At 39.4% G+C, this 17,718-nt stretch overlaps 2 protein-coding genes across 3 annotated transcripts in view; both read left to right on the forward strand.

The window, feature by feature from the left end:
• The first annotated feature begins 1,216 nt into the window (after positions 1-1,216).
• On the forward strand, positions 1,217-4,901 carry cox6c (cytochrome c oxidase subunit 6C). 2 transcript variants are annotated; one of them, XM_071495038.1, is made up of 4 exons: positions 1,217-1,370; positions 3,648-3,762; positions 4,415-4,562; positions 4,767-4,901. In XM_071495038.1, exons 2-3 carry the CDS (start codon positions 3,658-3,660, stop codon positions 4,538-4,540), a joined length of 231 nt encoding a protein of 76 aa, XP_071351139.1. In that variant the 5' UTR covers positions 1,217-1,370; positions 3,648-3,657; the 3' UTR covers positions 4,541-4,562; positions 4,767-4,901. The 2 variants fall into 2 exon arrangements, with proteins under 2 accessions (XP_071351139.1, XP_071351138.1); XM_071495037.1 differs by having other exon boundaries at positions 4,415-4,547.
• A 1,653-nt stretch (positions 4,902-6,554) lies between these two features.
• Positions 6,555-17,718, forward strand: part of LOC139630584 (serine/threonine-protein kinase 4-like) — a 34,535-nt gene continuing 23,371 nt past the window's right edge. Inside the window, exons 1-7 of the mRNA XM_071494191.1 lie at positions 6,555-6,922; positions 13,396-13,476; positions 14,657-14,785; positions 16,048-16,162; positions 16,318-16,482; positions 17,245-17,412; positions 17,516-17,653. Of these exons, the coding sequence (XP_071350292.1) occupies positions 6,879-6,922; positions 13,396-13,476; positions 14,657-14,785; positions 16,048-16,162; positions 16,318-16,482; positions 17,245-17,412; positions 17,516-17,653 (840 nt within the window). The 5' untranslated portion in view covers positions 6,555-6,878. The remainder of the gene's footprint in view (positions 6,923-13,395; positions 13,477-14,656; positions 14,786-16,047; positions 16,163-16,317; positions 16,483-17,244; positions 17,413-17,515; positions 17,654-17,718) is intronic.

Here is a 17,718-nt window from a genome sequence, read left to right on the forward strand (position 1 = left end):
AATATTAAACAAACACATTTATTATGCATCAATCAATTTCTGTTTTCTGTGTTTATTGAAAGTAAATACATTATTTATCAAATATTTTTACATAACTTTGTACCAATGTGATTTTCCTAAGCAAAATCTAACTACATTACACTGAATGCATTGTGTCCTACAGCAATAATTTACTTTTACAATATTGTGTTGTTGTCATTTCTTTCATGCAGGGATGCCAGATTTTTTTGAAAGTGTAACCATCTGCTTCAGTTTAATTCTGTTTAGATTCATACTTGAAAAATGATGAAATATAATTCAAGATGTTCGCACGCATCCAAGTATTGTGCAAACTGCATGTTGTCAGTAAAGCTTCATTTTTGAAGGAGTCAGCCACCAGAATTTGGGGACCCCCCCCAGGTGAGTTCAGTGTTGTGCTGCCTCCCTCTTGTGGTCGACTGTGTAACTACAACATATTTGGTTTGCAGGTGGCAAACTGCTGCTCAGTGGTTTGTTATATTTATCACAAGAAAGAAAACTAGAAGTGTAGTGTGTGTTATATGTGTGTGACTCCAGACTCCAGCAAAACAGTTTCTAGACCTTATCTGTGATCCAGGTATTGGATCAGGGCTGAAGTATTTCACACTGTCAAATATAAATACAACTGTGCTGCATACACTGTGCACAGACGTTATATATGCACAGTCTGCACATAACTGCATATTGTATGCATGTAAAATAACTTAATATATATTTATTACAGTTTACTTCTATGTGAGTGGAGTTCATCTTTTGGGCAAGGCAAATCTATGTGAATAGTACCTTTAAATAACAAGTTCAAAGTGCTTTACATAGGAAGTAAAAAGCATTTGAAGACATATAAATTATATTTAAATGGTGTAAATTAAAATATGGGGTTAAAATGTTAAATAGAGTAAGACAAATTAAATAGAAGAATTAAAATGCTAGTGTAGTGCAACATATTAATAATTCGTCCCAAATTTGTTAACTAGTGTTCTTCTTATTATTTTTTATTTTTTGTCCACGCCATTCAAATCAAAAGAAACATGCTCTGAAAATGCAATACAGTTCAACAGCAGCACAAACTACAACCTCTAAACTGGACATTATAACTTATTATTGCAGGACTGTTGTATCAGCCTGTATTAGTTACAGCTCAGTGAACCCACTAAACTGACAGCTGAGTGTATTTGTCCCGAACATGCACGGCGACCCGCCTGGAGCCGTCTCTGTTTTCACATTAACCTCGTCTGCCCTCGCTTCGCGTTCGCGGGAATTGGTGAAGTTTGTCCCTCCGCGGCTCCAGTAGCAGCTCTTCCGGTGTGAGAACAGTGCGTTAGCGGTTTGTGTGAAGGTCGTGAGTCCAACCTGTGAGTACTCCTCTAACTAAAGTCGTTAAACCCAATGCGCTAAATTGAAGTATATTAGATTATAAGAAGATGTTTTTTCCATTGAACATTGACTCCCAGATTTGACCAGTTTTGCTGAATTTTGTCTCTTTCCTTTTTGTCGTCGGCTACGTAGCAGTTAGCTTCATCGAGCTAGCTGACGTTAGCTCATGTTGTCGTTATCCGACTTTGCACATTAACTTTAAATTAAATTAGTCAAATTTCAATGTTAAATATACAGGTTAGATTTACACTCTCCGGCTCTTTTGACATTGGTGAATAAAGCTGTGGTAGAAGAACAGATGAGGCCTTAGATGTCGTGTCCCAGTTGTCACTTTATGCTAACTTGACCCTGCGACGCAGCCGGTGGCGTAAAACTGATTTATTTCTGTTAATATTCTACCGATGTGGATCTTCAGCGGCTCCTTGCTGAAGATCCGTGTTGGGGTGTTGATACAGAAGGAGTCCTGAGCTGCCTTCAGGAACTCAGCATTAGTTTGCTCTGCGTCCTCAATATTTTAGTTTAAACACGTGAACACACAGACAAGGATCAATTCACTATTATAAATATTACACACACACACACACACACTGACATTTTCTCCGGGATTAAACACAACAGTCCTTCGATTAGACAGTTTCCTGATGTGACCTCTAAGTAACTTACACTGTGAATCAGCAGTTCAGGAGAAAATTACAACACTGACTCGGTTTTTACCTCCTCAGACATTGAAATTAAAGAGTTGGAACTATTTGAAACTCACTTACAGGTTTGGGAAACCTTTAAATTGAAAAAAATAAGGATTTCACTGTTATTTTTTTTAACATCTAGACCACATCAGGTCAGGTCAAGATCCAATAAACACTTTAAAAAATGATAGTGTAGCTACAGTGCAAGTTATTGATAAATGTAGTGGCAAACAGAAAAGTCTTAAACCCTGATTTTTAAAAGAACTGAGAGTTTGAGCAGACCTCAGGTTTTCTGGGAGTTTATTTCAGATATGTGGAGCCTAAAACCCGAACGCTGCTTCTCCATGTTAAGTTTTGACTCTGCAAACATTAAGTTTGGATGGGTCATAATGGATCAGTATTGTGTTTGGGCCCTGAATCAGTCACTGCTTTATAAACCAACATGTTTGGCTAAAAAGTGTCGCAAAAAATCTAATGTCAGCTGTTTTTATTGCAGTAACTCATCAATCATTAGGTGATATTTAGGTTAAATTAGATGATTTAATCAATGAGAAATTTATTAGAAATCTGAAAATGGCAGCTGTGCAAGATGAGTCATTCACTGATAATTTAACTTATATAAGATATTGATATGTTAAGAATAATGAGTGTACATATACCATCACAGGACACAGCTGATTTCTGGATCACCATCATCCCCATAATTTAATTGTGATGTTTTATAGGTTCGTATATCAGAATTTACAACACTCTTACCTCAGTTTTGCCAAACTCCGGGATTCATAAAACCTCCCCTTCAATTACAGTCACAGAAAACAACTGGAGACAGTCACAGTTTGTATCTCAATCCTCATTAAGTGATAATCTGATGTCCCAGTTTCATATTTTAGTTGACAGTAGAAATCTTTTAATAATCAATTTCATTTTTTTAAAAGCAAAAATCATTTGTTGCTTCCAGGTATGAGATGTTGCTGCTTTTCTAGGTCTTGTAGTGTAATGAAGCAAATATTTTTGTGGTGTCAGTTTGAAAAAACGAAGATATTGTGATTGGCAGTTTTCACTGTTTTCTTACATTTTATAGATTAAACCATGATTTGACTAATTGATAAAATATCGATAATCAATTATGGAGATAATGGGTCATTGCAGACACGTTTTATATTAAAGGGTAAACTTTGGTAATAAATGACAAGACATAGGATGAGACAGTGTGTGTTGCTTTTGTGCTGTTTTTTCCTCTGATGTAAAACTTAAACTAATAATGATCTTTGTTTAAAGTGAGACCTCAGCTCATTCACAATTCTTCACTTCTGTTAGCTTTAGTCTGCAAAACTGAAAATTACAAGGAGTTCCTCAATGACAGCATTTATTTGAAAACAGCTGTGATGAGGGAGAAACTGCATATTTCATATGATGTAGAGCAGTGAAGGAGGACGGGAGATCGGTCTAAAGTGCCGTCTCACTGTACGTCATTCTTCAGCTGGGATCTGGCGGAGTCACGTCGTAGGGATTCAGATGCTGACGCCACAGATCTTATGTTGAGTTCGATTTTTGTCTTTTTCTCTGCAGGTGATCCATCATGTCTCTGCCAAAGCCTGTGATGAGGGGGATGCTGGCGAAGCGTCTGAGGATTCACCTGCCCATTGCTTTCGCTCTCGCTCTGGGGGCTGCAATAACATTCAAGGTGAGAGGACGACACACCTACAGGACTACATCCTTAAATCAGATGACACTGTAACGATAAAAAAGTGCCGTCTCCTAATAGACCTGATGATGTATGTACTTATTGTGTTAACATTTAGAATCAGTATTTGAACTCATTTATTGTAATTCTTTTTGCTGGTTTTATGTTTTAATCTTTGTCCATCCCCAACTACACGTATGAGTAACACAATGGGCACAACGCAGCCAGTACCACACACTGTAGCTTCATGTGTGCTTGGAGCTGAATCTGCACCTCTCTGACACACTGTCAACAAAAACATCTCCACACCATGAACTCTAAAAATTAGATTTACTGCTGGAAAGCGTGATCTAGGTCTAAGCAAGTAATTGTTCAGTTTTGGTTCGTCCAAGGTGCTGCTCTACTAAAAAATAAAACTGATATTTCATCAATAATCAGATACTTGTGAACTAATTTATGTTCTTAGCTTTTTCTAAACTTGTCCTTGTCATGTGAGCAGTTTTTTGAGCGTCTGACAAAAACAGGAAAATGAACACTGTTCTGTTCTGGAAAAATTACAAGTTTTTACGTTAATTCTAACATTTTTTCTTATTTCTGTAAATTACATCTTGACAGTCATCTCTCTGGTGTTTTTTTCTTTTGGTTCCCACAGTACGCAGTGACAGAGCCCAGGAAACGGGCCTACGCTGAGTTCTACAAGCAGTACGACTCCGTCAAAGAATTCAACGCCATGAGGGAAGCCGGCATCTTTGAGAGCGTGCGGCCTTCTGGGGAGTAAACCCACTGTGAGTCTTTTGAGGGTGGGGTCACATTAATGGATCACAATAACATCTGTGAAGTAAAACTCAAGGTTATTGTAATTTGAAACTTAAAATAAAAATATTCTAGAAATTAAATATTGTTTCTTCAGGAATAGGTTCCATTTAAAAGCACAGAAATGAATAATGCTGTTCACACTGAAATATTAAAAGCAACTAATTCTGTTTTGGTCTTGTGTTTTCCAGCTCTTCTCACCCGTCATTCGTTCCAGGTCTGAAGATGAAGTTCCTTCTTGCCCTCATGGATGTTATTTACTGATTAGATGTGAACTTCGCTATGCTGTTTTGTTCCTCTAATAAAATATTCTATTAATGTAAAAAGCCTTTTGTCTTTGTCTTGTGTTTATCAAAGGTAACTAATATGTAATGTGCTCATTGAATTTAGTAGAAGTGAATTTAAATTTCCAAATAATTTGGACTTATATGTGGTTTGTGATCCAGACAACTGATTATTCACTGTTTATTTGATGTCTAATAGTTTCATCAAACACAGGGAGAGGACGAGAGATCCTGTGTCCAGGCCGTGCAGCTCTCCACATAACATCAGTGGTATACAGATTCAACTGTATAATGAAATTTTACAGTATGCTGTATTATTATATATAGTTATATAAGAAATCAGTGTACTTTATCAGGAAACAGGAAATTAATTCAAAATGTAACAATCACTTCTTGGACACCAACAGTTCAGTGATCATCAGGAAGTTCGTCACTGACAGAAATGTAGTTATTGAATAAATTCACCGTAAGTGTTGACAGTGTTACTCTGTCTCCTACACACTAACAGGTTATCTGTCTTTAAAAGTGTAAAAATAATATTTTTCGTTTAATTCCCTAAAAAGTCTTCAGCTGAATATATAAAGGTGCCTGTAGTCTTAACTCTACAACTTTCAAACAGATAATATTAATTTTCATTTCACACAGAGCCTGTGCCCCGAAGGACTGTTCAGTTATCCATTCGTGGGTCCAAGTCATGTAAATATATTAATTATGTATTATGTATTTTCTGTCTTGTTGATCTCTGTAATACCAATCGATCATGGTTTGAATGCCACAGCCAATCTGAGTATTGTGCATCCCTTTATGGCCACGGTTTACTGTCTTCTAATGGCCACTTCCAGCAGTGAGCTTCAGTGGCCTCCCCAGTCTGCACACCTGAATCCAGTGGAACACCTTTGGGATGTGGTAGAACAGGAAACTGGCAGCGTGAATGTCAGTGTTGTCCTGTCAACGTGGAGCAGAGTCTCAGAAGAAAGTTTCCAGCATCATCTGTTAATGTGTTGTTCCTGATACAGTGTAAATACCAAGGAACTGGTGGTGGATTTCCACAGGCACAAACACTCTCAAACCAGCCCAGTGAACATCCAGGGAATGGACATTGAGATTGTGGACTCGTATAAGTACCTGGATGTTCACCTGAACAATAAACTGGACTGGACTGACGACACACATGCTCTTTACAAGAAAGGACAGAGCAGGCTGTACCTGCTACGGAGACTGAGGTCTTTTGGGGTGCAACCTCACACATCTGTCAGTGTCCCACAAACACTGCTACTGTTGTTGTAAATATGTAATTTTTTGCATATATTTAGTACATTATTATATTGTTGTTATTTATCTTTCTAAATATCTGTTAGTGCAGTTTCTGCAGCTTTCCTGTTCTCTGCCCTGCCACTTGCTGCTGTAACACTGTGAGTTTCTCCACTGTGGGACTGACCAAGGATCTTATCTTGATCTTAAATGTACATAAATCCATGTATTTGATAAATAATTGTTGGCCTTGTTGTGTTTGTTTTCCATGTGTTAAACCAAACTAAAGTCTTATATGTAATGTGGAGAACCCTGCAGGTTAAATTAAGCTGCACACACTGATAAAATGTTTTTAGTGGTTGACTCTTGCAGTACAGAGGCGCTGCCGCCCCCTGCCGCCCCCTGCCGCCCCCCGCCGCCGCGCTCCTCCTCTGCCGCCTTTGTCTGCACCGCCTCCCAGCCTCGCTCTTCCGGGTTCCTCCCGCCGGTCGTCACGGCGCCTGCCGAGCGGTTTGTCAAACAAGTCTAAAGTTGTCCAGGATGAACCCGGCAGCGAGGACACGGCCGCTGGGAGAAGTTTGTTCTCGGTGTGAGCCTCGTTTCTCTGAATGATGAGCGGACGAGCTGGTTCCCGCGGCAGAGACTGAACGGCTAACGGCTGCTAGCCGCCGCTAGCATTAGCAGACGGTTGAATCGTTGACGAAGTCGGTCAAGTTTGACCACAGAAAACACACCGAAAAGGCGTCGGTAAACACCCAGGAGGACAACATGGAGAGCAAGGACAAAGTGCAGATGAGGAATCACCCGAGGAGGTAACGTTGGCTCAGAGTGGTTTGAGATGTTTGTGACCCCATCGACTCTATCTGCGGTGCTGTGCGGGGCTGAAGGTAGCCGCCGCCGCTGCCGCTGCCGCTGCCGCCGCCGCTGCTGCCGCTGCCGCGGGGCTGAAATACTCCTGATAATGAGACAAACACACGGGCAGAGCCTGAGAGAGAGTTAGAAAACATTATATAACCGAGTCTCAAACTAAACTGGGGAGAGTGGGGCGTCAGTGTAGAACGAGAGGGGCCGCAGGAGCCGGGTGAGGACTAGTTAATGGAGGAGGTCTCAGATTTACACTGACATTTACCTTAAATCACGTGTCATTGTAAACTCTTTATAAAACAGACCATTCTGTGGTTATATCATATGTAAGTGTTCATGAATGTGTGTGGTAGTTTAACTAATGCAGTCAACAACAAGGTTGTAACAGAAAGATGAAATAACATGTTTCCAAAATAACACAACAAGATGCAACATAAAACTAATGATTAAAATCCTGAAATCAACAGCAACAGCAACATATAACCAATGAATTGATTCATCGATTAGTCAGTTGACCAAAAAAAAAAAAAATTTAAAGGCAAATAATCATTTTAGTCATTTTCAAGCAAAAGTGTCATAAATCTGCTGGTTCCTGAGTTTGAACTTGGACTGTGGGAAGTTATAACATCATTTTACTATTTTCTGTCTTTACAAAACTACTAATGTAGAATTGATCAGCAAATTAATCAGTAATAATCATGGAATGATGACTCTTGGACTGTAATACATAGAAAATAGTTTTAAAAAATGTTATATATAACTCCACCTCTCATTGAATCAGCTAAGTGCCTGTGTTGTGTTGATCTATTGTGTCTAATCCCTGGTATTTGTCGCTATCAAAGCCCTGCTGATCCAATTTAATCCTTAACTCTGTCTGTCGATCTTGGCTCAGCTGCTTTAAGGTAAATCAGCTCAGAGTGGATACAGGCACAGTGGTTCATGTTCACTGGCTGCATGTGTTGGAGGTGGTTGTGTCCTCTGGTTTGACACATGAGCTGAGAGACACGCTGCTGATCGCTTACCAGCGCTCGGTCTGTGGCAGAACAATTGGGCCACTGGTGACATGTTGGTTTATAAAATAGAAATGCAAACTTGTTTCATGTTTTAGTTCGACTTCCCCTCGCCAAACTAAACTTGTGAAAAGAATTAAATATATCCCCTGCACGCATTAATAATGAGGCTTTCTTCTAATGTTAATGCACAGTTACTCTTTATTTCATTTACATAAATAGAAAATAGAAAATAATTAAGCTGTAATTGTGGCGTGTTTCACCCTCTTTCCCCTTTGCCAGCTGTTAAACATTGGGTGGAAATATTCTGCTCTGCGGTTCTTCAAGTGCAGATGTCCTGCACTCAGAGAAAAAGTGAAAGTAAAAAGAGTCTGGTTTATAACAGGACAGTGATTCAAAGAATCTCAGAATCCTCCATGAACCACTTCAAGAAACACAAGCTGAAGTTTCTGGGACGGTCCCACAGTCCCCTGACCTGAACCTCACTGAAGATCTGTGGGTAGATGTTAAACCTGCTGTGTGAGCGGGACAGATGAAACATACATCAGAACCTGAGGAGAAGTTTCAGAAAGACGACATAAACTGTGCGCAAGCTGTGGTATCTGCTTTTTTTCTAGTTTTTAAGTTCATGAGGTGCATTAACATTTGAAGAAAGGCTCATTTTCATGTCTGTTTGCTGCGGGGTTCTTCAGACATAAACAAAATCTGTAATTTGCCCAGATTTTACAGCATGAAACTGTTCATTATGTAGGTGAGACCTTTATCACCCCTGCACTGTGTGTGTCAGTTTGTTGTCTGTGCACCACTGCTCAGCAAAGAACCTGATTGAAATCTGGAGATGTTTAGTTCAAGCCAGGAGTCTAAATACAGAATAACGAGTTCAAAATCCTTTTGATGGTTTGTTGAAATGTGTCCGGTGGTGGAAGAATTACCATTTATTTTACTGAAGTAAACATAACAATACCGCAGTGTAAAATTACATGTAAAATCTTATGTTTAAGATTTAAGAGCTGAAACAAAAGCACTTTATGGACTAAATAACAAATCAACAGCTGATTAATAAAACTAATTGTTAGTTGCAGCCCTGCTAGATTAAATTAAAGTAAAAGTGTAAAAGTATTATCAGCAGAATGTACTTCATTTATCAAAAGTAAAAGAAGTTGTTGTGCATAATGGTCCTTTTCAGATTGTAGTTATACTAATTGATTATATATTGTATTGTAAAATCTGTATCTAGAAAAGCTAAGAGTAACTCCAGCTGTTAGATAAATGTAATGGAGTAAAAAGACTAGCTAGATACAGTAACATTCAAATTACAATTACTTTCTACCACTGGTTAATTCTTGTTACATTACTACTTTCACCAGTAATCCTAATAATTATCTGAAGTGATCAGTCATTGATTCGTCCTTTGGCAGAAAATTAATTGGCAACTGATAAATAATTTCTCTCATTTTTAAAGTAGAAATGTGACATATTCACTGGTTCCAGCTTCCTAAATGTGAGGATTTACATTTTATAGAAAAAAGTGACTGATCAATTAATCTAAACATATTTGGTTGGTTAATTGATAATCAAAATATCTGCAGTCAGAGCTGGAGCTTCCCCCAGGAGCTCGGTAGTTGAAGTGGTGAGAGCCTCCCGGATCCTGACACGTCCCCTCTCATGAGGTGGCCACAGCCTAAACAATAGTCACACAGACACACGGTCTTTGCTTTGTGAAACAGCAGCTCGACTCTTTTCCCCTGAAGGTTAATGTTTTATTTCATATAGGTGAATGAATTTTTTATGATGTTTGCGGGGGTAGTCTTTGTTCCAGGGGAAGGGGGTAGTTATTGGATAATTATTCAGAGTGCTCTCAGAACATATTTATTTTTCATACAAGCAGAATAAATCAGATGGTGTGAAATTGCACATTTTACAGACAGACACTCAGGTGGGCAGATTTAAAAGTTTAGATTAATAAACATCACAAAACTGTGAGGAACCAGTGAAAACTGGGAATAGTGATGCTCCAAAAACTAGAAATGCAACCTCCATTATTTAGTTTTTTATGGCTTTGTAATGTCTTATGAGGGCACGGTGAGAGGTCATTAAAACAGATGCACCGTCTGTTTATTGTTGAGCTTAATAAGTGGTTTGTTGGCTCAGTTTAGTCTGTGTGTGTTTGTTGTGTTTGACAGTAGGAACTGAGTTGTTCCTTTTTCCGTCCACTTATCAGGAGGATGCTGGTAAAACACACTGCTCTTCTGTTATCACGTCCACCCGCTCATCCACTGTTTCCTCATGAGGCTGATGTAAGGGTGGAGTTCTCAGTTATTGTTGAGGCAAGAATGGGGCTCATCAAATTCACAGTCTGTCCCCCGGGAAAACCTTCAGGCATGTTTCATCTTTTTAATTCTGTTCAACCAGTTGTGTCGCACGAGCAAGTGGACTCTACTCGCTCCATACAGTCCAACACAGATATCGCGATATACAATATAATCATATTTTAGTTAATAGTAACAATCAAATGAGGTTTGAACTCGGCAGCAGGACAGACTCTGCAACACTGCACAATTGTTTTGATATTCTGAAAAATCTTGCATATACTGTGAAATGTCATGATAAACTATGTTATTGAATATCAGCCCAAGCCTACGAGCAAAAGCAGCACGTGGGTGACTACATTTTTTAGTTTTATGTAACTTTTGTTTCAAATATTAGTCTACTTCTGATTATTTAGGTATTGGATACCCAATAATTTATTGTAGTTATATGTGAAAATAGACCATGTCAACCATTTGAAATTAAGTATTGAGGAAGAAACACGGAAGTTGCTTAAATTTGCACCAAACGTCAGTTTGAACACAAAGTCATTTGTGCAGCCTCATCAAACTGATGTCAGGCCCCCAGCGTCTAAAGTTTAACAGCATGTGGAAAATAATGCCCTCAAACCACTACACTTTTTATTAATTTGTTTTTATGTAAACTTCATCCTCTCTGTTCATCAAAACACATTCAAAGACATCTTACATGTAACAGCTCTGATGTAATTCATTTCTTTATTGTTTTCATGAGGTCATTTGGCAACTACTTTAAGTGTTGTTCAACACTTTAATTAAATTTACTACTAAATTAAAACATTGAAAGTGTTTTACCCCAAACGCAGTAACTGTGATCACTCAGAACTTCTGTCGTATTTATAATACTCGCAGTGTGTAGCTGGTCTGAGGAGAACAACACTATGAGCAGCAGTTGTTCCTGAGTGAAGGAGTCAGATCTGTGGCACTGAGACTGCTCCCTGTCAAAAATAGAAATACTTGAAAAATAAGAAAAAGAGAGCCAAGGAAAAACAAGGGACATTTTAAATTTAGTAATGTAAATATTTGGTGTGTTCAGTACTTTCAGCCACTGCAGATACACATATGCATTTGTAGAGGTTCACAGAGTCCACTTGAAACGCAGATTACGGGCTACTACGGTAGATTAGCATTTCAATGCTCAGCTCAGTGACTTTTGTGGTTTGTGGCTTGAAGTCGATGCACTGGGCAGCTTGGCTCAAGGCCGTGCAGGGCAGAGAATAAAATCTGCTTCAGAGGGTTTGAAGAAAGTCACAAACTTAGTCACAAATCAGCTCCTTTATCTACAGACAAACAAGAGGGTTAGCTGCAGTTTGACGACTGTTGTTGTTCATAGATTTTATTATTAAAGATGTAGTTTGAGCCGTTCACTGCTACACTGGAGTTGACTAGACTAATATACATTTGCACAATTCAAACCAAAACTAAAAATCACAAAATATTCCTCATTTAATTGTTTCACACATTGCATCAGTCTGCCGGATAATATTTGTTTGACAGGGCCGAAGCCTCCGAACAGCTCCCAGCTACCTTTTCTTATTATTACTCAACAATAAACTGATCATAGTTTATTTGCCCCCGGTAACCAGCCCCACCCTGGTTTAATGCCACTGTAGCTCCAGCGTGACGACCAATCGCAGAGCAGCGCTGACTCAGACCTTCTTTTATGTAAACTTTAAAACTTATATTCATCTGTACACACATCTTTCCATATATACATAGATAGATAGATGATGCTGGCTGAGATATTAATATGATAGTGATCAGTATAGTGATGTTAGACCACAGTACATATTGTCTTGGATTGTGTTTATTGTAAAATCTTGATATGTAAATGTAATATATCAAAACAACAGACTGCACTCATAAGATAACTTGGCTGTTTTCCAGAATGATTTTACATCGACTCATCTTTTTAGCAGACGTCTCGGTGCATTTACCGTATTGACTCCACTGAGAGAGTATGAGCGGCGTCTTATAAAAGTTGTACATATAAAAGTCAGATTTATGTGGTGTCCTAGTAGCTGCTCAGCAGTCTGTACCATCCAATCACTAAAATGTTCCTGGACACTCTCTCTGTCTCTCTACATGTTCTGCTTCTCTCGACCAGTTACTGTCAATAAAAAGGCAAAAATTCCCAAAACAATATCAGACTATGTTTAATTAAAAGATTGTATGAAGGCATCAGTAGATTTACCCACAAGTCTTTGCTCTACAGGCGTTTGAACAGAAAACAGTTGAAACCAGAAATGGGCGTGGAGCAGCAGTTTGTGTCTTTGATTTGATGTTGGCGTAATTTGACATTTCCTCCCGTTTTCCTGTAATCATCCTAAGAATGGCTTGTCAGCAGCTGCCTCTAGGACACGTCTGAATCTATTTTTGTTTGAGGCTTTTTTTGTCTCCTGGCTTATCAAACATCTGGAGTTTTTCTGCACCAATCACATCTCGGGAGACAGCAAAGGTGGATGGCTACACTCGAAATGAGGACAGATTAAAAATACTACCTGGTTCTGATTTATTAAGTTGGCACATCCTGACTACAGAAATGTTGTCATTCTGAGATTTCAAACTTTTTCTTTTTCTGCAGTTTAACTCTAAGGTTTTCTCTAAATCCCTGAAAATAAGAAGAGCAGTGTAAATATTTAACAGATGAATACGGTTGTATCAATTGCTAAAAAAATCTGTTGAGGTAAAACAGAACTTAGAAAATAATAACTGAGGAGAGAGAATTACAGTTGAGGCAGTCAGTCCAGTTAGTTAATTTACTGATTAGTTGTTTCAGCTACTTGATTGTTTGTTTGACATAAAAATGGGGAGATTTGCTGCTTTCCTCTGTTTTTCTGAGTCTAAACTGATTCTGTTTGGGTTTATGCTGTTAGACATCTGAAGATGTCACCTTGCACTGTGGGATTGTCGATCAGATGGCTTGTGTGTTAATTGAAATTATTGGGAGATTAATTAATAATGAAATAATATACTGATATACTGTATTTACATTAAAAAGTTTCAGTTTAACTTTTTGCTTGACCGTTCTCGATCACCGACACTTCTCTGTCTCTGTGGTTACAGGCAGTTCAAGAAGCTGAGCGAGGACAGTCTCACCAAGCAGCCAGAGGAAGTCTTTGATGTCCTGGAGAAGCTGGGTGAAGGGTGAGTCATGAGGTCGTACACTCGGACTCAGGAGCGGCTCAGAGTCCTGATGGACAGGGCCACTCTTCTCTCTTACTCATCCTCTGTCCCTCTCTCTATCTCTGTCGATCTCGGCCTCTTGTCTTCTTCCTGCTTCTCAGCATGAAGCTCCTCCTCCTCCTCCTCCCTCTGGTTGCCATCAACATAAACATTGCCTCCTCATATCCTGTGTCTCAACATACTTCCTGTTCTAAGTGGCTGATTGACGCGACTGTGACTGTGTGTGTGTGTGGTGTGTGATGTGGTGTGTGTGTGGCTTGGTGCGCGTGTGTGTCTGCATCTATGTCTGCAGCATAACACAATCGTCAGCCACACTGGTGTTAATGAGACTAGTTATGTTTTCAGTTTGTGCATTTAAGCCCTTTTCTATTTTCCTGTGTCGGGGAAAAATACTTATTGAAGCGATGAGAAACTTTCTGATGAGTCCTGCTGTGAAACCAAAGCCTGCTCTGGCGTAACTTTCCTAGATTTTCCTGTTTGAGCTCCTCATCATGACTCTGTGTGATTCTTTCCTATTCGACAGATGATTCAGTTTGTTTCTGCAGTGAAGACATCAGTGGATTCTTTTGACGTGTTTTTACTCATCAGGAATTTATTTCCTCTAAAACACGTCACACAAGCCTTCAGAAAGTCCCACAGGTTAAACTGGACCAACAAAGTCTTTCTAGGCCGACACTCTGTAACAGACTTAATCCAGGCTGTAAGAAACCTGCCGGCCTGACAACATCAAGGCTTCAAGCAGCCATCTCTGTTGCTGGTGTTAACACAGATACTCTCTCCATTCAAAAAGAATAACATGTAATTGTCTCAAGCAGTGGTTCCTTTTTGAAAATCAAATGGTGGCCGCCCACATCTGATCCTGTAACAATACGGAGGCTGAATAACATGTTCTCAGAGCACGAAACATTCAGGATTGAACTGAAAGCAGGGGAAGCTCTTGACTTGTTGATTCTCCATCTGTCTCTTGACTGTCTTTCCTCTTAACTCCTCCTGTTGCTCTCCAGCTTTCTGTTTTTATACCCCAGTTTTTGTCGTGGAGCAGGCTCGATCAGCAGCTGTTTCACTATAGAATATACTGGTCACAGGCTCGCTCACAGTGATGGAGACGAGTAACACAGCATCTGTCTTTGTGTGTCTACAGGTCGTACGGCTGTGTGTTTAAAGCCAATTATAAAGAGACGGGGGAGATCGTAGCCATCAAACAAGTTCCTGTGGAGTCTGATCTTCAGGAAATCATTAAGGAAATCTCCATCATGCAGCAGTGTAACAGGTACTTGTGTGACCGCTGTCAGAGAGCTGTGGAGTCTTGTATTTGTTTTGTTGATTAATGTTTGGTTGTAGGAAATTTTAGGACACATTACAATCACTACTGTAGTCTGGTAGATGCTTTCGGCCCAGAGTGACTTGTAGGTGCTTTCAGTCTCTGTGGAAACAAGAGGCACAAACAGTCTGTTATCAGAGGGGAATTCCCATGAACAACCCTCAGCTCCTGTAGACCACGGGGCTGTTAGCACAAAAACTTTTAGGGGAAACACCGCAACAGTGCCATTTATTTATGGTAAAAAAGATGTTTTCTCTGTACAGTTTAATGAAGGAGCTTTAGAGACAGATGATGCTTCAAAGGTTCAGTTTCACTTTAAAACCAGTGTGAGTGTTGATGTGAGTGATGTCCTGTGTTACACATGGCTCACATGTACTTTACCTCTGTGATGCAGCAGTAAAGTAAATTAGTAAAGTAAAAACCTAAAGCTTGAAATAACACACAATTACATATATTATACAATTATTAGTGAAAAGTTGATATGTTAAATATAATTAATGGGTCACCTAGATTCTGCTTCTTTTTTCTGCTAACAGCTTATTTAACCTTTTAAAATACATCCGTGGTGCCACTGTAGGTGTGTTCTGGTCTTCATTGGCCTCAGACTTTACACAACAAATGATGTATTGATTGGAATCTCTAAGTCTCCTGATTCAATCTGTGCATCACTGCAACAGCTTTTCTTCATTTTGTGGCAGCTTAGCTCTCACAACAGAACAGAAGCTCCCGGCATTTTCAGCCATTTTTCAAGGGAAAAGTTGCTGGTCCAAAAACTGGAGTAGTTTTGTTTGTGATTGCTTGATTGTGTGAGAGCAGAGTTATGACTGATCAAAAAGGTTGAAGAACACTAACCCTTTTATTTTGGGGTCATTGTTTTCAGGCTTGTGCACAAAAATGTGACTTTCTGGTAACAGGGTGTTACCTGTTACCGGTTGTGCTGCAGAGCAGTCACTACAAGAACTAGACAGAGTTAAATTATTATTACATTCTCCCATTTCTTATTTTATTGATTAATCATTTTAAAATGTTTTATCTCATTCCTCCTCATTTTTATCTTATATATTCTCTTTTATCTTGTCCTGTAAAACACTTTTTAACAGTGTTTTTTAAGGTTTTATATAAATAAAGCTTATTTTTATTATTATTGTGTTTTAAACTTGTTGAAGTGACTGAAAAGTGACGACAGTTTTCTGTAACGTGTCTGTGTTCAGTCCTCATGTGGTGCGGTACTATGGCAGCTACTTCAAAAACAGTGACCTGTGGATCGTCATGGAATATTGTGGAGCCGGATCAGTATCCGACATCATCCGAATACGCAACACGACGGTAATATTATACACACACACACACACACACACACACACAGAGGGACTTCACTTTCCATCTTCATGCTACTCCATGCAAACATGTAAACAGACACTGCTCTACTCAAAAACCAATGCGTATGCGTGTGTGCGTGTGTGTGTGTGTGTGTCCTGTAGCTAACAGAAGAAGAGATAGCCTCCATCCTGCAGTCAACTCTGAAGGGTCTGGAGTATCTTCACTTCATGAGGAAGATCCACAGAGACATCAAAGCGGGGAACATCCTGCTGAACACGGAGGGTCAGGCCAAACTGGCCGACTTCGGAGTTGCTGGACAACTCACAGTAAGGAAGAAAGATTAAAAGATAATCACTGTGGGTTTGGATGTGGAAGCCTTTTTCACTGCAGACATTTGGATTTGTCATAGTAGGAAAAGCACTGGTGTCACTAATAACATTAATGAAGGCACTATTGTTTTCAGGGTGAGAAAGGCCTATTAGACAAATAGGCACTTCTAAAGATTTTGTGCAGTGCTCGTGAGTTTTAACTCTTGAATTGAATGAATTTGTAAATGTTGATTAATTCTTACCATTTTTTTCTTTAGGTTTTATTATTATTATTACTCTTTTTTTTATAATATTTCTCTTATATTTGTCTCTTTTTCTTCTTTGCTGGTAAATGTATTTATTTTTATGGAGTGGGCAGTGGAAGATGATCCTGCAGGTGTAGTGGTGCAATTGATTTCTGGCGATTTGTGGTGAAAAGAGATGTTCCTGCTGTTGCACACACTGATGAAGGCTTCATGCCAAAATACTTCAGCCTCTTATTTGCAAATAAATGTAGTCAAAAGATCAATAATGCTGTTTTTGGGAAATACAGACAGGTCAATTGAATTTGTTCTGTTGAATTTGACCTGATGCTCAGTGGTACAACTCAGAAACAGTAAACACAAAGACATGTCTGGTCGAGCAGCTTCATTAAACAGCTCATCTTGAACTGTACAGAATTTATTTCCTCTCGTTGTTGTTTGAAGCTTGTTCACTTCAAGACATCTAAGGAAGAATATTCATCTTTCTCCTCCATCATTTTCCTCGTCTCCACCTCAGGACACGATGGCGAAGAGGAACACAGTCATCGGCACGCCGTTCTGGATGGCTCCAGAAGTCATACAGGAGATCGGCTACAACTGCGTGGCTGACATCTGGTCTCTTGGAATAACAGCTATAGAGATGGCTGAGGGGAAGCCGCCCTATGCCGACATTCACCCTATGAGGGTGAGGGAGTGTGTTTGTTGTCTGTGTGCGAGAATGAAAGTGTCTGTGTTTAAAGGTGAGAGGTGAAAATAGAATTACTAAATTATTAAATTTCCTCCTTAAGGCCATCTTCATGATTCCTACCAACCCTCCTCCGACGTTTCGGAACCCAAACCTGTGGTCGTCGGAGTTTCAAGACTTTGTCAGCCAGTGTTTGGTGAAAAACCCAGAGAACAGGGCCACTGCCACGCAGCTGTTACAGGTAACTCTATGTAAACCCCACTACTGAACCCATTTTACTGATTGTAGGTGAAGTAACGTTTGTCA

Source organism: Trachinotus anak, unplaced genomic scaffold (assembly GCF_046630095.1).
Source record: "Trachinotus anak isolate AG129_WGS33_773 ecotype Australia unplaced genomic scaffold, CSIRO_AGI_Tana_v1 ptg000013l, whole genome shotgun sequence".
In the NCBI taxonomy this organism is placed as follows: Eukaryota; Metazoa; Chordata; class Actinopteri; order Carangiformes; family Carangidae; genus Trachinotus; species Trachinotus anak.